Here is a 27,120-nt window from a genome sequence, read left to right on the forward strand (position 1 = left end):
GAGGGAACACCAAAATTGGGGGAAAAAATAGGGACCCCAGAAAGTAAAGAATAAGGCTCACACAGTTTTGATGCACTTTCTGCAAGAAAAAATGTCAGAAACCTCGCCAGTATTTTGGGTTGGGGGTGGGGGGGGCATTATTCTTCTTTTGATTTGATCATTACTTTTATTACACTTTTCAATTCTAAGACATAATAAAATATTGGTTAATCTGTTTCAGGGAGCTTGCGCTGTTGTATTAATCTGTTTCAGGGAGCTCGCGCTGTTGTATATTCAAAATGAGTAGACCAAGCAAGCAAAAGGTTCGTCAATATTCAGTGGAGGTCTTGAAATTTGGGTTTATACCTGCTGTACACGATGAACGTGCACCTTTTTGCCTATTATGCCAACAGACAAATGAATCAATGAAAGCAGGTCATCTTGAAGCTCATTTGAAGGTAAAACATCCTAATCTTGTCAATTCGAAATTGGAATATTTTAAATCACTGAAAGAGAAGTTTGAAAATAGATCAAATATCGCTTCATTATTCGCTGTGCAAACTACAGCCCTGAATCGTACTCTATGAAGTTTCTCTGCTGATAGCAAAACATGGGAAGAATCATACAACCGGGGAGGAACTGATTAAACCCACAATATCATTGTTTCTCAAAACAGTTCTACAAAAGGATGACAGATGTCTGAGCAATGCCATTGAGTATAGTACTGTTTGCAACAGAATAGACGACATGGGTCAAGATGTTGAAAAACAGCTTATTGAGAAGTTGAAATCACAAAAGTTCTCAATACAACTGGATGAATCTACCGTATGGGACAGTAAGGCTCCGTAATTGCCATACGTGAGATATATTGATCAGGAAGAGTCTCGAGAGATTTTATTTTGTGTATCATTGGAAACAACCAATACTGCAGTTGATACCTACAGCATGCTCAAAAATTATTTGGATGAAAATGAAATACCAAAAGGAAACCTTGTATATTTTTGTGCTGCAGATGGTGCACCTGCTAAGGCCATTTAAAATTAATGAAAGTTGTGCATTAATTTAGTTGCCAAGAAAGTTTCCCCTGTTCTACACAGATACTGCATTCTGTGATCAAGTGTATCAATGCCATCGATGCTAATGCCAAATGTAAATGTCTGTTTAAGCAGTTTTGCAATGATAAAAATGCAGAACATATGAGATTAATGTTCACACTGAAGTAAGGTGGTTATCAAAGGGAAACTCCTTCAAAAGATTTATGGAACTGTCTGATCTCTTCTGCAAGTTTTTGAAGGACAAACCTGAAATGAAGCTCTTGCTAACAACACATGGCAAAGCTTATGTCAGTTACTTGATGGACATTTTTGAGAAACTAATTACATTGAACAAACAACTCCAAGTAGCAAATATGGCACTCGTTGATGCAAAAACAAAGATATTTGGATTCATGATACTTATAGAATTATGCCAAAGGAATAGTTCTTCAAGAAATTTCAGTCAGTGAGGAGTCACGTGGTGGAGTAGTGGCCGGTCGGGAAGAACCTGTCCTCTCCAGAGAAAAGAATAGAAGTCGGGGGAAAAAAACAAAGTTCAGCAAACAAAAAGTATAAGGAAAAAGAGGATAAAGTAACCAAGAAGAACCAAGAGATGGCGCCGAAAGAAAGAGAAAGCCAGAACTAACAGATACAGAAGAAGAGAGAAAAATGCCAGAAAAGAAAGAAGACAGCCTTACCAGTACACGGGAGCAGGGAGCTCCCGTGAAGAGGATCGTCCGACCCCCGAAGCTGGTAAGTGCCCAGCAGAGTGGCGACCTCCCTAGCAGCGGACTACAGAAATGGCTCTCAGAGCCTGACAAAGATGCGCAATTGCGCATGCATGAGGAGTCACATGCTCAGTGTGCACACAAGAGAAAACGCCCACAGGAGGGGGGCCCAGAGTCAGGATGGCCCAGCAACAGGAGGAGCGGGGTGACCAGTGGCAGGAGGCCCGACAACGGGATGCCCTGCGGCAGGAGGCCTGACAACGGGACAAGAGTGGTTCACCTGAAAGAGCTGAAGAAGAAACAGTGAGGAAAGAAGAGAGGGAAAAGACACAAAAAACTAAAAGGAAGAAGATCAAGATCTACACGGGAAAGAAGAAGATAAAAGAGATAGACTATAAAGACTTTTTTGAAGACCACATGAGGTCATGAACGTCTCTTTTAACATTTGATTTTAATACAATTAAAAGGAAAATGGAAAAAGCAGAAGATAAAAGGCAAAGTGTAGAGCTGGCCTTGCAGAAATAGGAAAAAGAGTAGAAAATATGGAAGAATTCAAGACAGCTGTAGAAATGGAAATAAATGAACTAAGAGGGAAATTGAAAGAAAGAGACAGAGAAATCAAGGAGACACAAGTTGTGTTATCCCAGAAAATTGATATCTTGGAAAACTACAGTAGACGCAATAATATTAAAATAGTGGGCGTGAGAGAAGGGGAAGAAGGTACGGATATGAAGAAATTTATAAAAAGATGGATCCCGAAGGTTTTGGGAGCGACAGACTTACAAGGAGGAATAGAAAGAGCACACAGAGCACTGGCACCGAAGCCATAACCACACCGAAGCCATAACCACACCGAAGCCATAACCACACCGAAGCCATAACCACACCAAAAGCCGAGATCCATTTTAATAAAACTTTTAAGATACACAACAAGAGAGGACATATTGAAGCGGGCAAAGAACAAAGTAAAAGAAAATAAACAGCATTGGAATCTAAGGGACAAAAAATATTTTTTTACCCGGACATTAGTTTTGAACTTTTAAAGAAGCAGAAGGAGTTTAATATGGCAAAAACGACATAGTGGAGGAAAGGGTACAACTTGGTGTTGTGACGTCCACCAGTACTTAAGGTATTTCCCTGGGGAACAGACAGAATAGACTGTTCTCGGATCCAAAGGAAGCCCAAGGACTCGCAGAATGATTGCCGGCCAGGAAACGAGATGAGGAGGAATAATAAAAAAAAGACTGACAAGTAAATGTATAAAAATAAGTAGTAAAAAAAAAAGAGACAATGTAAATACAGAGGTTTAAAGTTGAAAAAGAGAAGGGAAAGGGAGTGAAAAAAAAGAGCTTTGTTAAGTGTATAGAAAATGAATAGTGTTTCTCTGGGGGGTGCTGGGGAGGGGGGGGGAACCGTCACTGCGAAATCAGTTGACGCTTGCGATTATTATCGCAAACCAAATGAAAAGGGGAGTTGTGGTCATCCGGCAAGGGATTAAGGACAACCCAAAACGGGGGGGGGTTAATGTTTTTTTTTTAAGTATATTTTGTGTTATTTATTGTGGGGATTTTAGGGGTACTTTGTCATGCACTGAAAAAAAGCAAGGAAAACTTAAAGAATATTAATGGAAGAAAGGAGATGGGGAGGCGAGAAAGAAGTGAAAACAAAGGTATAAGATGGCTACATTGAATTATATGACCATAAACATTAATGGAATACACAACCAAATTAAAAGGAAGAGACTACTAACACTACTCAAAAAGGACAGAATAGATATAGCATTTGTACAGGAAGCACATCTAACCGAGGCAGAACATAGCAAATTGAAGAGAGACTGGGTAGGTCATGTAGTGGCATCATCATACAGTTCAAAAGCTAGAGGCATAGCTATACTAGTCAATAAAAACGTACCAATCAAGATAAAGGAAGAAATAGCAGACCCAGCTGGCCAGGTATGTAATGATAAAGTGCCAGATATACTCAGAATTTTGGAATTTGCTTAATATTTATGTGCCTAATGAAGAAGATCAAGAGTTTATACAAGAAACTTTCCTGAAGATAGCAGATATGCAGGGAAACATTCTGATGTTGAGGGGATGGATTTTAACTTTAACTTGGACCCAGTGTTGGATAAAACCGGAAAGATAATAAACAAAAAGAATAAGTAGCCAAATTCACACTTAAATCAATGCAAGAAATGAAATTAATTGATATATGGAGGAAGCAACACCCAAAAGAGAGGGAATATTCATATTACTCGAGTAGGCACAAGATATACTCAAGGATAGACATGTTCTTGTTGTCGGCCCAGATCCAAGGGAGAGTCAGAAAAACTGAGTACAAAGCTAGACTACTTTCTGATCATTCACTCCTGCTATTAACAGTAGAACTAGAGGATATCCCACCAAGAACATATAGATGGAGGTTAAACCCCATGCTGTTCAAAAGACAGGATTTTAGGGAATATATTGAAATGCCAAATCAAAACATATTTTGAGATAAACAGAGTCTGTAAAAGATAAGTTCATCTTATGGGATGCAATGAAGGCCTTCATTAGAGGACAGACGATAAGCTATGTGACCAAGATTAAAAAAGAATATAACAGGGAAGTAGAGCAGTTGGAAAGGGAGATAGCAATTACAGAAAAGGAATTAGTGAAAAAAGACAATATAGAGAAAAAGAAAAAAATTGGCAGAGTAAAAATTAAAGTATAAAATATTTCATACGTATAAGGTGGAGAAGAACATAATGAAAACAAAACAAAGATATTACGAATTGGGAGAAAAAAAATCATAAAATATTGGCCTGGCAACTTAAAACCGAGCAAGCTAAGGAAAAGTGATAAGCAGATCACATACAACCCAATAGAGATCAATGAAAATTTTAAGGAATTTTACAAGCAACTGTATCAAACCAAGAATAGAGGAAAAAAATGATAAAATAGATGAGTTTTTAACTAAAATCGAATTACCACAACTGCAAGTAGAGGAGTAAAACAAACTGACATAACTCAGTATATATTAAGAGAACTACCAAACAATAAAACACCAGGTGAGGATGGATTTCCAATGGAATTTTATAAAGCATTTAAAGATTTATTAATCCCACCCCTTGTGGAAGTAATGAAACAGGTGGAAGAAACTCAAAATTTACCAGAATCATGTAAGACAGCAATAATTACAGTAATATCAAAAATGGGGAAGGACCCATTAACACCAGTGTCATATAGACCAATATCCTTACTAAATGCAGATTATAAGATATTAGCAAACAGGTTGACTGTGTACCAAAATTAGTAAAGCAGGACCAAATTGTATTTGTCAAGAAAAGATGAGCAGCAGACAATATTTGTAAATTTATTAATTTAAATCATGCAGCACAAAGGAATAAAAGGCCAACGGTGGCGGTTACGTTAGACGCAGAAAAAGCCTTTGACAGGGTAGAGTGAAACTACTTGTTCAAAGTGTCGCAGAAATTTAAACACCCGGAAAAATATATTAATTGTATCAGGGTCTTTGGCAAAAGTAGTGGTAAATGGATATGTATCAAACCATTTTAAATTGAGCAGATCAACTAGGCAGGGATGCCCATTGTCCCCCTCATTGTTCGCCTTGGCAATAGAATCATTGGCGGAGCTGATAAGAAAGGAAAATAGAATAAAAGGGATAACGATAAAAGAGAAAGTGTAGCGGCAGCTACACCGCTCCTGAAAGAACACACACAACCAGACAGGTTGAGCTCAGTGAGCAGACTCGTTTATTGCAGGCTGCTGGGCTGTACTTATACTCCCAGCCCGGACCTGGCTGAGAACTGCGCTGGAGGGCACGTGGACCCCCAGCGCAGGCTTCTGACCCCTGTGCTGGGAGGAAGGGAAAACCCCCGACGGCGCCATTTTGGCCGGCTGCCCCACCGCGTGACTTACAAACGGGGCTGGTTCACCTGCCTAGTGGCGAGCAAAAGAATATAAAATTAGCCTATTCGCAGACGACATCATAGTATATTTAACAGAACCAGAGAGATCAATAAAAGGGCTATACAAGAAATTGAAGGATATGGCGAAATATCTGGGTACAAGGTTAACACAAATAAAAGTGAAGTGATGCCAATGAGTAATATGGATTATACAGAACTCAAAAAATAATCTCCATTTAAATGGCAATCACAAGCGATATGATACCTTGGTGTCAGAATATACAATAACCTAAATCATTTGTACAAACTAAATTAACAGTCATTAATAAGGAAAATACAGGAAGATTTGGAAAGAATTACCACTAATATTGATAGGGAGGGTGAACTGCATTAAAATGAATGTATTCCCATAGATACAATACTTATTTCAAACGTTACCAATTCCCTTGACAGAGAAATTCTTTGTAGGACTATGGAGAATAATAAGGAAGTTCTAATGGAAGGGGGAAAAAATCGAGAGTAGCGCTGGACAAATTAACAGAGAGATACAAGCAAGGAGGGTTACAATGACCAAACTTCAAAAACTATTACAGAACCTCACAACTAAGGAATTTATCAGATTTCTATCAGATGAGAGAAAAACTGGATTGGGCTAGGATAGAACTAGATAAAATAGGAGAAAAGGTACCAGAGCATACACTTTATAAATGGGATGAAAAGCTGATGCAATACAATAATTCACCAGTACTGCATCACATACTTAAAATATGGAAGAGGATACACGTGGAATGAAAAATGTTATCAAATACCAAAAATGCTATTGACACAAAACCCACTAATCCCTTTTACAATAGATAACTTATTTTTTTTAGAGAATGGGAGAGAAAAGGAATCAAGAGAATAGAAAATTGCTTTTTGGGAAATAATTTATTAACATTTGAACAATTGAAAGACAAATACGGAATAACACATGGTACAATGTTTGCATATCATCAGTTGAAATCTTATTCAAAGGACAAATTGGGAAGCAGTTTGAGACTACCAGAAGGAAGCAGCTATGAATATATAATTACAGATACAATGATAATTTTAAAAAATTATAACAAGCATGTAGATTAAATTGCACACAAAACTCAAAACGGTCAACCAGTTTACCTATCTCGGCTGCACCATTTCATCAGATGCAAGGATCGACAATGAGATAGACAACAGACTCGCCAAGGCAAATAGCGCCTTTGGAAGACTACACAAAAGAGTCTGGAAAAACAACCAACTGAAAAACCTCACAAAGATAAGCGTATACAGAGCCGTTGTCATACCCACACTCCTGTTCGGCTCCGAATCATGGGTCCTCTACCGGCACCACCTACGGCTCCTAGAACGCTTCCACCAGCGTTGTCTCCGCTCCATCCTCAACATCCATTGGAGCGCTCACACCCCTAACGTCGAGGTACTCGAGATGGCAGAGGTCGACAGCATCGAGTCCACGCTGCTGAAGATCCAGCTGCGCTGGATGGGTCACGTCTCCAGAATGGAGGACCATCGCCTTCCCAAGATCGTATTATATGGCGAGCTCTCCACTGGCCACCGTGACAGAGGTGCACCAAAGAAAAGGTACAAGGACTGCCTAAAGAAATCTCTTGGTGCCTGCCACATTGACCACCGCCAGTGGGCTGATAACGCCTCAAACCGTGCATCTTGGCGCCTCACAGTTTGGCGGGCAGCAGCCTCCTTTGAAGAAGACCGCAGAGCCCACCTCACTGACAAAAGGCAAAGGAGGAAAAACCCAACACCCAACCCCAACCAACCAATTTTCCCTTGCAACCGCTGCAATCGTGTCTGCCTGTCCCGCATCGGACTGGTCAGCCACAAACGAGCCTGCAGCTGACGTGGACTTTTTACCCCCTCCATAAATCTTCGTCCGCGAAGCCAAGCCAAAGAAAAGAAAGAAGAGGAAGAAACAAAGTAAGCAAAGCTGGGAAAAAGATTTAAACATAAAGATAAAGAATGAAACATGGGAAGAGCTGTCCAGGAACTATGAAGAATACAATAAATACAATACTATGCATGATACAATATAATTGGTTACACAGACTATATTTTCACCCCTCAGAAATTAAGAGTGGGACCCAACAATGTCAGACAGATGCTTTCACTGTAAACAAGAAATTGGAACAACAATGCACACAATTTGGGCATGTACAAAAGTGAATACTTTCTGGGAAGAATTAAGTCAGATATTAAGGAAAATTACAAAGAATAACATACCAAAAAAACAGAAATTTTTCTTTTAAATAATATAAGAGGCAAAGAACTAGGTCTCAAATTAGATAGAGCCCAAAAAAGATTTATTATGATAGCCCTAGCAGTAGCAAAAAAATGCATAATGACAACCTGGAAAATGGAAGAGAACCTAAAAATACAACAATTGTTTCTGGAAATGAATGTGTATTCCATTTGAAAAAATTTAAGTATAATTTAAAAGACAAATATACATTGTTCTAACAAATTTGGGAACCATTTTTGAAATATAACAGGAAATGCCAACTTCGGACCTCCATCTCCTAAAATGATAAGAAGATAAACGTGATTAGACTTAAATATGTAAAAGTAGACGACACGACTTCTTTGGTTTTTTTTGTGTGGATGTTGTTTTCTTGTTTTTTGTATGTTTAATATTTATTGGTTTTAGAGTGGGGTGGGAAGGGAGGGTAGGGAGAGAGAAAAAAGTCTCTATATTTAATGAAGAACATTTGTACATATTGTTGTTGATATGGTTCATAGTGCGATAAATAAAAAGTTACAAAAAAAAATTTCAGTCAATTCTAATGCTGCTACAAACATCATCGTTGACCATTTGAAAATGTTGGTTTTCTTTGATAGATTTTGTAATTTAAAGGTAATGGATTTTCCCTCTTGGTTAATTCAGCTATTGCTACTGGGACTTATCTGAAGTTACAGTGCAATACCAATAGGAATTATCTGTGTTGCAACATGATGAATCTGTGAAAACTCTGTTCAAAGTGAAAGGAACCATGATGTGGGCTGTCTAACTATATATATAAAAAAAAATACCCAAACTCGACTACTTTAGCAAAGGAACTATTGATGCATTTTTCCAACATCTTATTTAGTAGAATGTGGCTTCAGTGCTGTTAGTGATTTGCTACAAACTAAGAGAAACCGACTGAAAATCATAAAAAGTGGAGATTTAAGGTTGAAACTAACAAAACCAGTCCCTTGAATCAAAAAAAAATCTGCAGCCAACATTAGGAGCAAAGTTCCCACTGAAGTGACGACAATTGTTGAAAAATGTATTTAAAGTTTTACAAAGTTCAAACACAAAATAAAACTAAATCTACCCCCTGTAACCCCCCTCCCACTAACCTCCCAACCTTCCCACCCCTACAAACACCCTCCTTCGAGCTTATATCTAAAATAAATGTTTATACAAAATCAAAATAGGTTGAGTTGCGATGTGTCAATCTACATCTTAAAAAACAAATAAAGCATCTACTTTGCATCTAAGTCTATACATTCCAAATACAAAGTCCACATTTTAACAAAAGGGTAATTATTCTGCAAATTAGATGTTATCTTTTCTAAATGCAAACATGATTGAATTTTTTAGTGCCATCTTTGTATGCTTAGCTCAACATCATTTTTCCAGGTTACAGCTATACATTTTCCAATCGAGTAAATGCAAATTGGGGTTTTTCCAAACGTACTCTAATTGGATTCATATAACCCAATAAACACATCCTTGGATCCACATATAATTTTGTTTGAAACAAATCTCGCAAAAATTTAATAACTTTCTCCCAAAAGGGTTTAACCTTTATACATTCCCACACCGAATGCACAAAAATACCTGTCTGATTCCCGCATCTAAAGCACAAATCAGATTCACTAAAGCCATATCTCTTTAATTTTTCAGGAGTTAAATATAACTGATGTAAAAACTTATAATTAACTTAACTTTAACGTACATTAATTAATTTTGTTACACTATCCGAACACAAATCAGTCCATTCTTGCTCAGAAATAGGAATAGATAACTCTTGCTCCCATTTATCCCTTATTCTAAAGACATCTACCTTTTTCATATTTGCTTGTAACACAAATACATTTCTGAAACAAACCCTTTCTTTCCCTTATCCGTAAATATTAATTCTCGTCCAAAACACTTCATTAGCAAGTCACGTACTTGATAATAAGTAAATAATGTATTCTGTGATAAAATGACGACTATTGTTGAATGTGTGTTTGAAATGGGTGACATATTGAAGTAATAGTTGAATATGAAATATGTGTTCCAGTGTATTCCCAACCTTAATTGCATTGAAATGCACTTGCAGTAAATTATTTAATTGAAACTTCTTTTGAATAACTTTTTTCCTCTAATGGTGGGGCGTACGTTTTTTGGAAAAATTAAAGTGGGGCCTAGGGCAAAAAAGATTGAGAACCACTGATCTAGTTTGTTGGGCCTCACGCTTACAGAGGAGAAGTCCCCAGACAAACTGGGCAGTGTATGAATGGGAAGGGGAGTTGAAATGGCATGTAACTCCCAAGGACATTTGGGAGTAGTGTAGATGCTCTGCAAAATGAGCCTTAAGGCTGCACCAGCTCCTGAGCTACATATTGAACTGCACTATCTTTTTTCATCCTTTACAAACATGGGACATAAGTAGTAATCCTGGAAGTCCTGTCTTTTAACAGCTCCCTGAAATCATCCTTCAGGACCAAATCTACCTTCATTTGTTATTGGTACCTGTATGGACTACAACCTATAGCTGCTCACCCTCTCCTTGGAATGTACTGTTCCCACTCAGACATCTTTGACCTTGGCACTGAGGCAAGACCATCTGGAGTCTCACCCTCAACCACAGGAACACCTACCTGTTCCCATAGGTATAGAGTTTTTTACCATTATCATTCCACATGACCCCGCCCTTCCTTGCTGAACCTTAGTGTCAATGACCTGGTTTCTACTGCTGTTGCCGCTGGCTTCCAATAGGTTATTCCCCCCCCCCCCCCCCCCCATAGTAGTATCCAAAGCAGTATATCTAATTTTTTTTAATGAGCGAAATGGGCACAGATAAAGTTCTGCACTCTGCTTATTTTTCCTAATGGTCATCCAACTACTTGCAGCCTGTACTTTGGTTATAATCACATACCCTCTCAGCCTTGCGGATGACCAGATTCCAACTCTGGCTTCTGTTCTTTAACACTTTTAGTAAGAAACTGCAGCTGGATACCCCCTGATATTCCGCATCCTGCAGAAGGATCATAATTTTTTCCCATCTGCAGTAACCCCTCAAAATAAAAGATCTTGCTTATCCTATTCTGAACTTCTGCTTAGCCCTCTTTGTCAAAGCCTTTGCCCTTTATTTTAGCTGTAATTGAATAGTTACAAGATTTTAAGTGGAAATATTTATGCAAAAATATTTTTTATTAAGCTATTAAATGTGGTTTTCAATTAAATAACCCACAATTAGTTTTTTCTAAAATCTGAGCAGTGGACTGGGAATTTCATTCTTTTATCTCCTTCCTCATCCAAAAATTGCTGCCTCTTAATAACTGTTCACATATATAATTCAGTTAAAGTTTATTTAAATTGCACTGTTATATGATCTTTCCTTCAGGATTTTGTCGGCTAACATCTCATTCACGATCACCTGGCACTTGGACAATTTATTTTGAGAGTGCTGACTTTGAAAGTCATTTTCCATCCGATACCACTGAGTTGGTAAGTGATTTGTGATTGCTGCAATATATTTTAAAGGATTGGGCAAGCTTTTAATATGTGTGAAGTTTCATTTTTGTTACAAAATTGTATGGAGTGGAAGTGTACCTCAGAATGTTCTAGGCAAAAGTGCTGGAGAAAATCAGCAAGTCCGCAGCATCCATAGGAAGAAAGGCAATCAACGTTTTGGGCCTGAGCCCTCAATCATGTAAAGTGGGAGGAAGAGAAGGGAGAGGAGCATAGGCTAATAGGTAAGGGGTATAGGTGGATACAGATGGAAGGATAGAAAAGACAGAGAAGTGATAGGGAGGAGGGAGAGAGCTAAAAAGGGTAGTTCTCTGATAGGAGAAGGAAAGGGTGGGGAGCTGGAGGAAATGAGCCTGAGGGGAGGGAAAGTGAGAGAGACTGAGAGAGATGGTTAATGAAAATTGGTGGTAAATAGTGATGCAGTCTGTCTGGAAACTGCCAAGACATAATATATGTGCATTAATGTGAGCTATTTGATAAAAACAAAATACAGTAAACTACAATTAAAGCTGTTAATGTGTAGCATGCAGAGAAATCAAAACCTTACAAGTGTAATTTTCCTCACATCTTGAATCATTAAACACAATAAATCTGAACACTAAAAGTCTGCAGCTTGGAGAGTTAAAATCCTCTAAAGAACTCCTCATTTCCAATAAGAATGTTTTTGTGCCATGCCCGATTCATTCCATTTCATCACTTTCCATTCTCTCCCCCCCCACCCCCACCCCCACCATGTTTTGCAATGTGCATTTGAGATATTTTTAAATATTTACTGTAAACTTAAAACCATATCACCTCAGGCTTAAAAAATAAAATATTTATATGATATGACAAAACTTCAATTTGTTATTCATATTATCTTAATTCTAATTGAAAACATTTTCATATGTTTGCCACTATTCAAGTATTTTAATGTTTTATCTTGCATTTTATTATGAGCAGATTTAAAATGTTGGTCATATTTCCTTTGAGGCAGACTAATGGTTGGATCTGTAATTGTACAAATATGTTCAGTAAACCTTTGAACTTTTTAATATAATCATTTAACCTTATTTTCAATTAGTTTGCTTAGCTGTTACTTCATGAATATCTGTACTCAGTGATCTAGCATGGATTTAAGTTGCACCTAACTGAGCTGTAGAAAATGGAGCCACTGTGTGCATTTTATATATATATATATATAAAATTTATTTTTCACTGAATTATATTTGATTTCCTTAATTTGAACATTACTTGATTTGACTCATTACTATTGAATTTTTTTTTAAATTTAGAGATACAGCACAGTTACAGGCTTTCCTGGCCCACAAGCCCATGCCATCAAAATACACCAATAAACCTACAAACTCACTATATGTTTTTGTTTTGGAGGATGGTAGGAAACACACAAGCATGGGGAGAACTTACAAACATCCATTCAAATCCAGGTTGCTAATGTTATACAGTGTTGCACTAACCACTAACCATGTCACCATTTTTAATTCAACTAAGTTTCTTTGAATCTAATGTGTTTCTCCTGGTACATCTATGGATTCATTGAGCAATATATGAATACAAGGTACTTGACCAATTTAGGCCACTCCCATAAACTGACAAGAAATTATCAAATACTGCAAAATAAAGACTGAGTCCTGTTTGTATCTACATTTATTGCCTATTTTAAAAACAGCATAAATTCTATGGCTAAAATTCTAAGCAAGATCTTATTTTGCATTGAGGTTCTGGATAAAAAGATACAAGCTCACAATTTAGTTGTGAATTTGCAATTTGCATTGAAGGTTAAAGTGTATAGTTGGCTACTAATTAAGAAATATTATTTTCACACTTCAATCATTTGTTGATATAGTTGAGCTTAATTCAGCAGTTAAGATTGATTTTAAAACAAGTTGATAAATCCCCTTTTGATACATGAGGTGTAAATTATATTTTAAATTTTCTTTATTCGGTTTCTTTTTTTCAGGCTGAGCCTAATCGCAAAGAACCAGAAATAATTACAGTCACACTAAAAAAGCAAAATGGAATGGGACTAAGTATTGTTGCTGCTAAGGTAAGAGATAATTTGTTTAAAATCATCTAAGGATGATGCTACTATGAACGTGAATGAAGAACTCTTGAGCAGTCTTGACTCTATTATCTAGAGCAGTCATTCTCCACAGGGACCACAGCACATTTAGTAGGAACTACTAACTGAAATAATAAAATATTTTTTATGTAATCCATGGGAGAGAAGTACGGAAGAAACCAACTAAATTTGACAGCTTCACAGGGAAGGGGGCCCATAAACTTTGAGCAGAGTCCTAAGGGCATTGCACAAAAAGGTTGAGAATGGCTGATCTAAAGAAGTGTACTCATCACCAATACAATTTATGGGGTGCATCCCAAAGTAATAATGCAAGTTAATAAGGTATTTGTCTATTCCCATTGTATTCTACACCCACGCCATTGTCTCCAATCCAATAAGACAGAAATGGGGTGACAAAAATTCGTACTTGTGTTATTTAGTTGCTTGCAATTTTCTTTCATGGCTGTCGTTATCTTGTATGATACCCAGTCAAGAAATCAGTATTTTGCTCATCAAATTGCTGTAAGTTCTTGTGGTAGCCTAATGATCTTTAGTTATTTGCCACTTAATCTACTTTCTAAAGTAACAAACCATCTGACAAGTTAATGCAGCAGTGCAGTGTGCAGACTATTTTAGTAGTATTTCAATTCTGATATTGGTCTTAATTCTATTGTTCATGTACTCAACTCAAGAAATAGCTTTTTAAAAGTTATAGTTCAAAATATAAACTCATGAAATACCACAGCAAGTATATTACGCTGTGATCACTTATTGAAACTTGAAGATGTAGCCACTAATTTTTAATGCATTTGCTACTTGTCTGCTGGGTGAGGTTCTCTGTTACTCATGTAAATGAAAAGTTGAGTTTAATATTCATTTACTTTGTACAGTTGTGTGAAAATGTAAGCATTGCAAATATGAAATACACTGCATCAGCCATTTTTTTACCTCCTTGTCATTCAGTTTGCATGTTAACTGATTGAAAAAGAGAAGAATTCCACCTGAAAAATGCTGTGGAGCACAATATTTCTGAGGGTTAAGAAAAAGTGGAAGACTTTCAAATTTTTAGTACTCAACAAAGTGTATTCTAGTTAAAACAGGAAGTAAAGGAAGACATCAAATTAAAAGCTCATGCGTACAAAGTGGTTGGAAAGTGGAAGATTGGGAAAAAGCAGCCAAGAACCACTAAGCAAGATAGAAACTTAGTTTTTATATTTTGTGTAAGTTTAATTTTATAATCTATGAGATGGAAAGTTAGGGGGAAATTAATATTTGGTAATGCTGAAATGGTCGGGGCCTTGAAATCTATTTTGCGTCTGTCTTCACAGTGGAAGACAAGCCAAAGAGTGGTTTTAAGGAGGTGAGGTCCTCCATAAAATCTATATCTCTAAATTAGTGATGTGGAAACTACTGAATCTAAAGATAAACAGTCTCTAGATCCTGATGGAATGCATCGCATGTTACTGAAAGAAATGACAGGAGTTATAGTGAAGGCATTTGTGATAATTTAACAAAATTCTCTGGATTCTTGGCAGGTCCCAGCAGATTGGAAAACTGAAAATGCCATGCCACTGTTTAAAAAAGGTTGTAGGCAAAAGGTGGTTGACTATAGGCCAGTTAATGCTTAATGTCTGTAGTCAGGAAAATGCTTAAAGCTATCATTAAGAAGAAATAGCAAGATAATGGGGATAGAAGTTTATCCATCAGGCAGATGCAGCATGGATTCAGGAAGGGTAGGTCATGTTTGACAAATTTACTGGTTTTTTTAAAAGTTGTAAATGGAACACTGGATAGTAGGAAAGCCATTCAATAAGTTGCTGCATAACAGTCATCTATAATATAAGATTGCCTAGAGATGGCGGTAATGTATTAGAATAGATAGAGGAATGGTTAATCAAAAGAAGACAGAGTTGGGATAAATGGGCATGTCTCTGGTTGGTAATCAATGGTAAATGGAAAACTGCAGGATTTGGTGCTAGGCTCGCACCTGTCAATGATAATGACCGAGTATAGTGTATCTTAGTTTGCTAATGACTGAATTGTTGGAAAAGCACATTTTGCAGAGGATACATCTCAGAAATATTATAAAAGGGACAGTTAAGGTAGAAACTGGAAAATCAAGTCAAGTTTATTATCATCTGATGAAACAGCATTCTCTGGTCCTTTGGTGCAAAAACATGAAATAGCACACAAACATACAATCAAGCTGTACATATGTAGAGCAAGTATTATATCTATCAAAATAAAAAAATATAGTTTTGTGCAAATGAGAGTCTCGTATGTTTTGTATGAGTAGTTCCTTTGGTGGTTCAGCATTCTCATTGCCCATGGGAAGAAGCTGTTCCTCACAACCTGATGGTGCTGGCTCTGCTACTCCTATATCTCTTCCCTGCCGGGAGCAGCTGAAAAGATGCTGTGTGCAAGGTGGAAGAGGTCCTCAATAATTTTCCACGCCCTCTTCAAACAACGATCCCAGTAAATCACATCGATCGATTGTGGGTGGGGGGGGGGGGGGGGGGGGCCACTCCAGTGATCCTCTGTGCCATTCTTATGGACCTGTGGATTGACCTCTGATCCATTTCTCTGTAGCAACTGTATCATACTGTAATGCAGCTGGCCAGGACACTCTCAATAAAGCTTCTATAGAAGATTGATATAGTGGTGGCCGGTAGCCTTGCCTGCTTCAATCTTCTCAGGAAGTGCAGTCGCTCTTGTGCCTTCCTGTCAAGTGGGGAGATCTTGAGTGTCTACATTAGGTCACTATCTAAGTGAACTCCAATGACTTGATGCTCTCCAGAGTTGTTGGTGTAGTGGAGGATGGTCATTCCTGATCCTCCTGAAGTCCACGATCATCTCCTTCGTTTTATCACATGGAGACTCTGGTTGTTACTCTCACACCATATCGTAAGATTTTCCACCTCTTCTCTGTAGTGTGATTCATCATTGTTGCTGAAGAGGCCAACTACTGTTATGTCATCTGCAAAATTGATGACACTGTTGGAGCTGGATCTGACAATGCATTCGTGGGTCGGTAGAGTGAACAGGAGCAGGCTGGAAGTGCGGCGGTGCTCAGTGTCCCCGACCCCAACAGACTGTGGTCTTTCCATTAGAAAGTCCAGGATCCAATAATGGAGAAGTGTTGAGTCTCAGTGAGGACACCTTCTCCTCTAGCCTCTGGGGAATGATCATATTAAATGCCAAGCTGAAGTCAATGAACAGCATCCTGGCATATAAGGCATCGTTCTCCATGTGGGCTAGGACAGAGTGAAGCGACAAGGCTATAGCATCATCTGTGGAATGATTTCTTTTATAGGCAAATTGAAATGGATCCAGCGTCTCTGGGAGGTGTACTGTGATACGTTCTATCACCAGGCGTTCATAGCATTTTGTAATGGTGGAGGTCAGGGCCACAGTCATTGATGCCTGTTATTGTCGCCTTCTTGGGTACTTGGATGATGCTGGCTGTCTTGAACCCTGTGGGAACGATGAACTGCTGCAGTGAGGTGTTGGTGATGTCCTGCACATCTCTGCACACTGGTCTGCACAGTCCTTCAGTACCTAGCCAGATCTGGTCCCGCTGCCTTGTGTGGGTTCACCTTGGACGGGGTTCTCCTCATCTCATCTCCTGCTATGCGGGGGGAGGGCCAGTTCCATCAGGGATACATGGAGCTTTCTTTGGCATTATCCTGTTCTTCTCATCAAACTGTGCATAGAACATGTTCAGTCTGTCCGGAAAGGAGGCATCATTGTCCTTTATTTGCAAGGTTGTCTTGTGATCTGTTGGAAAGTTGTTTCCATTAGTAGGTGAGACTGGAACTAGGGGAATTAGCCTCAAGATTCAGGCAAGTAGATTTAAAACAGAGATGAGGAACACAAGAAGTAAAAGCAAGAGTAGGTCATCCGGCCCATCAAGCCCATCATGGCTGATCTGATGAGAGGCTACTTTCCTTTTTCTGAATGCAGACTGGTTCTCATGTTGTCACGCTTTTTCCCTTTACCAACATTAGGGCCTTTATCAATATTAACATTTCAGCAGATAGATTTCTCGGTATTCTCTCGTGCCACTGTTTCTAACTAGCTGTTTACCACAGCTTTGCCCTGTACATAGATCCCTTAAAATGCATCTCTCTGAACCACCAACAAAGTATATTTCATCAGGGTTCTCCAATGGTCTTTCTCCAGTTTCCCCAACTCTCCTCTAAATGCTGATGTGGCTCTCCTGTACCCATCTCTAGGCAACAATGTCACATCCTACCTAGCTCTTCTAATGTTTGAGACACTTCTCAGGCATATGGTATTCAGTATCTCAGGGGATCTGTCCTGGAGTATCCATATTGATGCAATCACAAAGGCTTGCCAGCAGCTATACTCTGTGAGTTGTCTGAGGCAGTTCAGTATGTCACCGAAGACTCTCGTAAACTTCTACAGGTATACCGTGGAGAGCATTCTGGCTAGTTGCATCACTGCCTGGTATGGAGGTGCCAACTTGCAGGACAAGAATAAACTCCAGAGAGTTGTTAACTTGGCCTGCGACATCATAGACACCAGACTTCACTCCTTTGAGGACATCTACATGAGGTAGTGTCTTAAAAAAGCAACCTCTATCTTCAAAGCCCCCCCCACCACCCAGGCCATGCCCTCTTTACTCTGCTACCATCAGGGAAAAGGTACTGGAACCTAAAGATGAGCACTCAATGGCACAAGGACAGCTTCTTCCCTACTGCCAACAGATTCCTGAATAATCGATGAATCAAAGACACTGCCTTACTTTTCGTGCACTATTATTGTTGGTTTTTTTATCGACCTGTGGTAAGATGGTTATAATATGAATGTTTGCACTATGATGCTGTTACAAAACTCTGAATTTCATGACTTGTTCATAACAATAAATCCCGATTCTGATTCTGGTAGATGTCAGATCAGTGAATTTGCCAGTTGCTTGCGATTACGTCTTGCATGACTGGTGAACTAACAGCGAGGTGTGCCGATTTTAAACTTTCGTATTTTTAACCTATTTATTCTCCATGATTTGTTTTTGCTGATCTTAGTCTTGACTTTAAATTCTGTCTTATTTGACTCTGTATGCTTCCCTTGTTCCCTTAGTGGAAGAGCAGTGTCACCTGCTTCCACCAAATAATAGGAGACTGTTCAGCTCCTCCTATTTAACTAGCCAATTAAGTTTGCATTAGATGGTTTTCAGTGCCTTGTTTCTCAGACTCTGCAATTAAACTATTTTATGTTGTAAATGGCATAATTGATGCACCAAAATTATTCCTGCCTTTACGATTTTGTTATTCTTTTGTCTGTCCTATCACTGTCTCTAGTTTCTGGGACAATCCATAGGATTCCACCCATCTTTCTGCATCTTCTCAATTATGTCTCTGTCAGTGATCCTCTCAGTCCTCAATCTAATTTCACTCTGGAAACCACTGTATGATCTACCCAACTACTTGGGTCCATCTCTAGGTTCTACAAGCAGATCTTTAATCAATGCAAAATGATACAGACAATATCTGCTAATTTGTACTGGTGAATAACCAAAATACTCACTGTGCTTGTTCACTCGCACGCTTGGTCTTCCAGTTTTACTTGCATCTTTCGGTTGTGCCAATTAATTTTTCATTGGGGGGTTGTACATTTGACCTTTCCCAGTGGGAACTGAATTAGTATCAACACATCTTACTGACCATGCTAATTGTCGTGGGGTAATAAAGAATCCTGTGAAATAAGGGAACATATGACATGGTTGAAAGAGTTCTGCAGTTTTAATGGTATATGAAGTGCTTCCGGAAGCCTGACTCAGTCTCAGGTTACACAGAGACTGTAATGCAGAAAATTATAACCAGCCTGAGCATTAAAGCAAAAACACAATGCTGAATAAATTCAGTAGGTCAAAGAGTCCTTTATATTGCAAAGATTTTAAAAAACATCATAATTGACTTTTTGGGCTTGAGCCCTACATCAAGGTATGTACAAATAAAAGAGTAAGGGGGATGCATGGTGGAATGGGCAGGAGATAATAGGTGTAGAAGGGTGGGAGGGCAGAGTAGCCAGTAAAGGGAGGAGGGGTGGCTAGGTAAATAGAGATGGGTGGAGATCTGACAGGGGGAAGAGGGCGGGGGTGTTGAAGAAAGGAGAGCAGGTTAGCAGAAACCAGAAAAATCAATGTTAACGCCATCTGGCTGGAGAGTGCCCAGACAGAAAATCAAGTGTTGTTCCTCTGATTTACAGGTGGTCTTAGTGGAATGGTACATGAGGCCATGGACAGACATGCGAGTAAAGGAATGTGACGCAGAACTGAAAATTGTTAGCCACTAGGAGGTTGTTGTCACTGGTGTGGACAGAGTGAAGGTGCTCAGCAAAGTGATCTCCCAGTCGGCCCCAGTTTCCAATATAGAGAGGATCACAAAGGGAGCACTGGATGCAGTAAATCAATCCTGCAGATACACAAATGAAGTGTTGCTTCAATTAAAAGACCTGTTTGGGGCCCCAGACTGTGGTGAGGGAGAAGATTTGAGTATAAGTATGGCACCTTCTGTAACCATAGGGGAAGGTGGCATGGGAGGGAAGAGTGAAAATTGGTGGGAATGGATGAGTGCATGAGGGAGTCACAGAGGGAGCAGTCCCTATGGAAGGACGAGAGAGGATGAGATGATATGTCTGGTAGTGAGATCATGTAAGTGCCAGAAATTCCATAGGATAATGTGTTGGATGCGGAGCTGGTGGGGTGGTAGGTGAGGACATGGTGATGGTTGGGTTTATACATCTTGGGTAAAAGGTAGAAATGCGGGGATGGTAGACAAAGGTTATGAGGTTGGAGGTGGTGTTGGAAACGATGGCTTGATGTGCTGTGGACGGGCTAAGTAGGAAGAGATGTTATTGAGAGCTGTCATCTGGCCTCAGCAAGGTAGAGGTCAGTGCACCACTCTTGTCCTTGATGGTGAGGTTAGGATTGTTGTGGAGAGAGTGGGGAGCAGAGCATTCGGAGGAATATTAGTACAAGAGAGTTGAGATGGTCAATTTCTTGGTGGCAATTGAAAAAAAAAGATCCAGAGCGGGCAGTTGGGTGAGGTTGGGATTAATGCAGTTCATTCTGATTCGTCAGGTTTACTTTTTAATCCTGCAGGCTTTGCTCCAATATTCACCAGATGGTATGTTTCTTCTTCCTCTAACTGTTGCTCATGGTTGTCCCACCTTTTTCAAATCACTGAATGTTGTTATTTATCGTTGCCTGAATATGAGTCTTGTTTTTTTTGAACATTTTACATTTGTTTTATTTCTCAATCTATTGGTAATTAAATTTCTTCCATCATATTTTCAATTTTTTCCAATTTTACCTGTAACATAGCATAACTTTTTAAATTTATAATTTTCCTATCTAAAATCTTTATTACTAATTGAATTTGAAAGTCCCTCCAGCTTTATTTCCGTGATTTATTATCTTCACAGATTCTAGTCTAGTTTAAACAGAGATTGTTCCCTACTTCCCAAAGGTGGTGGCAGTGCCATGAATCAGAACCAGTCACTTGCTGGTTTTCAAATGTACATGATCTGATTTTACCCTATGAACAATTTACATGTGATTTGGGAAATTATTAACTGATGGTTGTAAATTTCCAGCTGAGTTTGAACTACTGCTTTGACTTTCACCAGAAAAATTAAACCACCTCCTGTTCTTTGACACACTTTCAATACTTTTGTTCTTTGCCTTTCTTATCATCACTCCACCCTCAAATTTTGAAAACTCGCATTGTTTGCAGACATAGAAATACTGATATTTCATTCTTCAGCTTTTTAATATCCATTGAGAAATTGAGGATATGACAATCACATCTTTGTGACTTTCTGCTCTTCGTTTGCTTGTTGTTATTTCTTAAATTAATATTGAATCCATTTAGTTCCTTTATTTGGTTCTTTTGTATTTATTCACATATCTCCTGCAAAGGCTGATTTTTTTTTACAAAAAGCTATATTTTTCCTGTCACATGCGATTTCAAATTCAACAATAATGCCTTTCAAGTACTTTGGATTTAGTCACCTAATCATGTGATTGAAACAAGTAATAGTAATTAGATGTTGAACATTTGCACCTTAAAAATGACCCATTGCTTATTGAAAGCATTTAAGCCAGATTTAATTGCTGGATAATTCACAACTCATAATCTTTCTTCAATGTTTTCAGGGTGCAGGACAAGATAAATTGGGAATCTATGTTAAATCTGTTGTAAAAGGAGGAGCTGCAGATATGGTAAGTAAATGTTATTCATTTATTTTCCCATTTAATTTAAATGGTGCTGCACATATTATTACATTTAAGTAATGTTCTTGAGAGGTTTGGGGCATTTTTGTAAGAAAAATGTATGTAAACCAAGAAATGTTATTATTGTACCTTTTAAGAATTTTTTTAGTGTCAGCCAATTGTAAGATGACTTCCAAAATATAGTAAATGCAAAACATCCTGCAGATGCTCCAGAAATGTGAATTTAGAGAGTTGGGTCTGATTGTGAGAAATGCTACACTTATGCCCACACCTCCTCAATTACCACCATTTGGGCCCCCAAACAATCCTTCCAAGTGAAGCAACACTTCACTTGTGAATCTGCAGTGGCCATCTAATGTATCTGGTGCTTCTCTATGTCGGAGAGACTGGATAAAGACTAGAAAATCATTTCGTTGAGTACCCATCCCTCTGTCTGCTACAATAGTGGAATCTCCCAGTGGCAACCCATTTCAACTGCTTGCCCCATTCCCATGCTGACATGCCTGTCTATGGTCTCATGCACTACCAGACTGAGACTACCCACAGATTGGAGGAACACCTTGTATTCCGTCTGGGTACTCTCCAACCTGATGGCATTAACATAGACTTATCCGGTTTCCATGAGTATTATATACAAAACGATGATGTATTTTGAATTGTACATAGAAGAATCATCCCTAACACTTAGTAAACAGTAACTGGTTGGGAATCAGAGATGGAGGGGGGTCACTATCTCAGAGATCTTTTCTGGACCCAACATACTAATGTCATCGTGGAAGAAGTATGACAGCGCCTCTTCTTTGACAGGAGTTTACAGAGGTTTGGCATGATAATGGAAACTTTGGCAAATCTCTACAGATGTTTAGTGGAAATTGTGCTGACCAGCTGCATTGTGGTCTGGTATGGGGGTATCAGTACTTCTGAGCTGCATAGCCCAGTAAGCCACCTAGGTTGTATCTTCTTAAAAGTCAAGGAGTTTTCTTTCACGATGAGGCTGTACTCTTTAATTTCAAAAGAGCAGGGAAAGTGGCTTATTTCAAAGCCACATGTTCTGTGTTGCCCTTTTATTAGGAATAACGCATAGGCAGTTTTTTTCCCCCTCTGCAAGAAATGTTGCTGCTTTCAATCCTGTCTCAACAGGATGGTGAGTTCCCTGACCTCTGTCTCAGATTTAAGTAATATAATTTCTGGCAAATCTCATGTCACATGGTGTATGACATAATTTCTGTCTTTGAAGTTCATAATGTCTTTTCACAAGGATGTGCTACAAGCATCTAAGTCCACTTACTTACAGAATCAACTTTTTTGGATAGTTGTCTTCTGGTTCCAGGCTGTCCACCTGCATGGACACAAAATGTTTACACAGGTGCTTCTGAGATGACACCCATTGGTTTCAGTATCTCTCAAAAACTATCATAAATCCTTTCATCTCTTTGGCTTCAACTGCAGAAGAAGCCATTCAAACTGGCTTCTGTCTTCAAAGAACCATGTGTTTTAAAAATGCTAATGTGTTGTCTTTGTGCTGAAGCCAGCTATATGCTGCAAAGAATCATGTGTCTGTAGAATGTAAATGAGCCCTGCCAACCAAAATTAACTTATTAATCCATATCTTAATCCATATCTAGATAAAATATAGCTATAACATTAACCAAGGATCAATATTAACACAGATCCATTACAGCCATCAGAGTGCAGCAGCAATTATCAAGGATCCTCACCACCTAGGACATGCTGTGTTCTAGCTACTGACATCAGGAAAGTGGTATAGATGCCACAAAGACTCACCACCAGGTTCAGAAACAGTTTCTACCCCTCTGGAACTAGGGGAAACAGGCTCAAGATTCAGGGGAATAGTATTAAGATGGAGATGAGGAAAAACTGTTTTTACCAGAGAATAGTTAATCTGTGGAATTCTCTGCCCAGGGAAGCAGTTGAGGCTACCTCATTAAACATATTTAAGGTTCAGTTAGATAGATTTTTACATAAAAAAGGAATTAAGGGATATGGGGAAAAGGGAGGTAGGTGAACTTAAGTCCATGATCAGATCAGCCGTGATCTTATTGAATGGTGGAGCACGCTCAGTGGGCTGAATGGCCTACTCCTGCTCCTAATTCTTATGTTCTCCATAATCAGACTCCTAAACAGCAGACTCAATCAGAGACTCATTTAAGGACTCTGACTTTGCGCATTATTACTGAATATTTTTTAATGTAATGTCACAGTCAATTTGTTTATATTTTTCTTTTTTTTTTCAATTCTCTTGTTTTTTTTAACTTTACTTATTTAAAGAATCATTAAAAAAATATACAATCCAATAAGAATAATTTTGTATAAGTATATTAAAAAAAACCCACCCTCCCACCCAATGAGCCAGCTCTCTTAAGGAGAGCCAAATATAAATGAAAAGAAAAACTGGAAGTATTTACAATAAATCAAAGTATATCTAAATGCATATATTCCAAATAAGGAAACCACATTAACAAAAAAAGAATAATTATCATGCAAATTTTATGTAATTTTTTTTCCATAATAATACAAGCTTTCAATTCATTCTGCCAGCATATTATACTAATTTCTATATTATCTTTCCATGTACTAGCTACACATTTTCGTGCTACAGACAACACTAAACGTACAAATGCAATTTGAAACGTATCCAACCCTAATCCCCTTAAAGAAACCATATAACCCAATAAAAAAATGGATGGGTCTAATGGTAGTTTAATATTGTATAATTTTTCCAAAACTAACCTAATTCCTTCCCAAAATGGTTGTACTAACACAAGACCAAACAGCATATAAAAAAGTTCCAGTACATAAACCACATCTGAAACAAGAATCCGTTACTAAAACCATATTTTTTCAAATTCTCCGGAGTTAAATATAACTGATGTAAAAAATTATAATTAACCATTCCATATCGTACATTCGTCAATTTAGTTACACTATCATAACACATATCTGCCCAATTATCTTCTCAAAAAATAAAGGTTAAATCACTTTCCCATTTAAGCTTAGACTTCTCCCATTCCAGTTTATCCATACTATCTTGTCACACTTGATACATAACTAAAATATAACCCTTCTTGGTATAGAGGAAATCAAAAGATTCAAATTTCGTCAACACAGGTAAAATCATCTCTTTACCATAAATATCTTTTACCAAAACTCTAAGCTGGTAATACACAAACAAAGAATTTTCAGATATATCAAATCGTTCCCTCAATTGGTTAAAAGAAAGTTGTCCTTCCTCAAAGCAGTCCTGCAATGTCTTTATACCCTTGAAGTCCCAACTCTTTAAATGATTATTGAACATTGAAAAAGGAATAAGCTGATTATTATATAATGGGGTTAAAAATGATAATTTACCTTTTGAGCCTAATATCTTATTTCTTTTAGTCCAAACCTTTTTTTCTTTGGCTTGGCTTCGCGGACGAAGATTTATGGAGGGGGTAAAAAGTCCACGTCAGCTGCAGGCTCGTTTGTGGCTGACAAGTCCGATGCGGGACAGGCAGACACGATTGCAGCGGTTGCAGGGGAAAATTGGTGGGTTGGGGTTGGGTGTTGGGTTTTTCCTCCTCTGCCTTTTGTCAGTGAGGTAGGCTCTGCGGTCTTCTTCAAAGGAGGTTGCTGCCCGCCAAACTGTGAGGTGCCAAGATGCACGGTTTGAGGCGATATCAGCCCACTGGCGGTGGTCAATGTGGCAGGCACCAAGAGATTTCTTTAGCATATGTTTTAATACCGGCATATTACATTCCTGCAACAGATTCATATTCCATCAAAATATAAATTGATGCACCTCAACTTCAGAAATACAAGTCATCTCCACTTTTGCCCAACTTGGAGGTTGATCCATGTCCATCAACCTGCTAACAAGTTTCAGCTAAGCTGCTTCATAATAATTTAGAAAATGAGGTAACTGAAGTCCACCTAATGCATATATTTCCATGTGAGTTTATACAATGCTACTCGAAGTAATTTACCTTTCCATAAAAATTCCCTAACCATTTTATTTAAATCCTGGAAAAAAAAACCCTTTGTAAGGGAACATGGTATCGATTGAAATAAATATTGAATTTGGGGGAAAATATTCATCTTAATACAATTTACACGACCAATTAAGGTTAACAGAAGATCTTTCCATTTAATTAAATCCGCTTTAATCTTTTTTAATAAATGAACATAATTTAACGTATAAAGATTGATAATCAGCATTTGCAATTACTCTTAACTATTTGAGTTTATTTGACCATTTTAATTTTATAATACTTTTATATTCTGAATAGTCACCCTCTCCAACTGGCAAAATTTCACTCTTATCCCAATTAACTTTATATCCAGAAAGTTCTCCAAATTGTAATAAACATTCCTGCAATTGTGACAATGACTTGACTGTTTTGGTTCTGTCAAATCTATCAAGACATCATCTGCAAATAAATTAATCTAATATTCCTCATCCATAACTCTCATCCCTCTTATCTTTTCATTCTGTCTTATCATCTGAGCTAATGGTTCAATAGCCAATGCAAACAAGGCTGGTGACAATGGACAACCTTGCCGAATCAAGCATGTCAATTTAAATGGTAAAGAAACTTGACCATTTGTCACCACCCTGGCAATTGGGTTTTTATATAAAGCTTTAACCCAACCAATAAGAAAAGGGCCAAATTTAAACTTCTCTAACACCTTAAATAAAAAATCCCATTCGACCATACCAAAGGCTTTTTCCGCATCATTAGTGGTTGGGCTGTTTTCGATATGCATTGACCAAAGTTATCAACCGAAGGATGTTATCTGATGCATTCCAATTCTTAATAAAACCTGTTTGATCAAAATGTATCAACTTAGGTAGGTACTTAGCAAGCCGATTTGCTAACGCTTTTGCTATAATTTTATAATCTACATTCAATAAAGAAATAGGTCTATACGAAGACACTTTCAACGGATCTCTATCTTTTTTCAGAATTACAGTGATTTAAGCACTCAAACAAGATTCCGGTAACACCTGTTCAGTTATTTGTTGTAATACATCCCCAAATACAGAAGATGAATCTTCGTAAAAGATTTTATAAAATTCCACAGAAAATCCATCATCCCCTGGTGACTTTCCATTTGGCATCTCCTTAATCTATAGGAGATGCCTCCTTAATCTCAAAATCTGTAAACGGAAATTCCAATTCCATAACATCTTCCTCCCCTAATACCGGTAATGTTAATTTACATAAATAAGATTCAATAAAACCATTATCCTGCTTCCCCTCGGAAGTATATAATTTTTGATAGAATTAATAAAACTGGTCATTAATTTCCTGAGGTTTATAGGTAACTATTGAATTCTTTTTAATAGCATTAATGGTCTATGATACCTGTT

At 38.0% G+C, this 27,120-nt stretch overlaps 1 protein-coding gene across 7 annotated transcripts in view; it reads left to right on the plus strand.

The window, feature by feature from the left end:
- afdna (afadin, adherens junction formation factor a) overlaps nt 1-27,120 on the plus strand; it is a 310,032-nt gene that overhangs the window by 226,527 nt on the left and 56,385 nt on the right. For all 7 annotated transcript variants that reach the window (XM_069932147.1, XM_069932152.1, XM_069932148.1 and 4 more), the window contains 3 exons: nt 11,300-11,403; nt 13,388-13,474; nt 21,672-21,737. In XM_069932147.1, the coding sequence (XP_069788248.1) occupies nt 11,300-11,403; nt 13,388-13,474; nt 21,672-21,737 (257 nt within the window). The remainder of the gene's footprint in view (nt 1-11,299; nt 11,404-13,387; nt 13,475-21,671; nt 21,738-27,120) is intronic.

This window comes from Narcine bancroftii, chromosome 4 (genome assembly GCF_036971445.1).
Source record: "Narcine bancroftii isolate sNarBan1 chromosome 4, sNarBan1.hap1, whole genome shotgun sequence".
NCBI lineage: Eukaryota > Metazoa > Chordata > Chondrichthyes > Torpediniformes > Narcinidae > Narcine > Narcine bancroftii.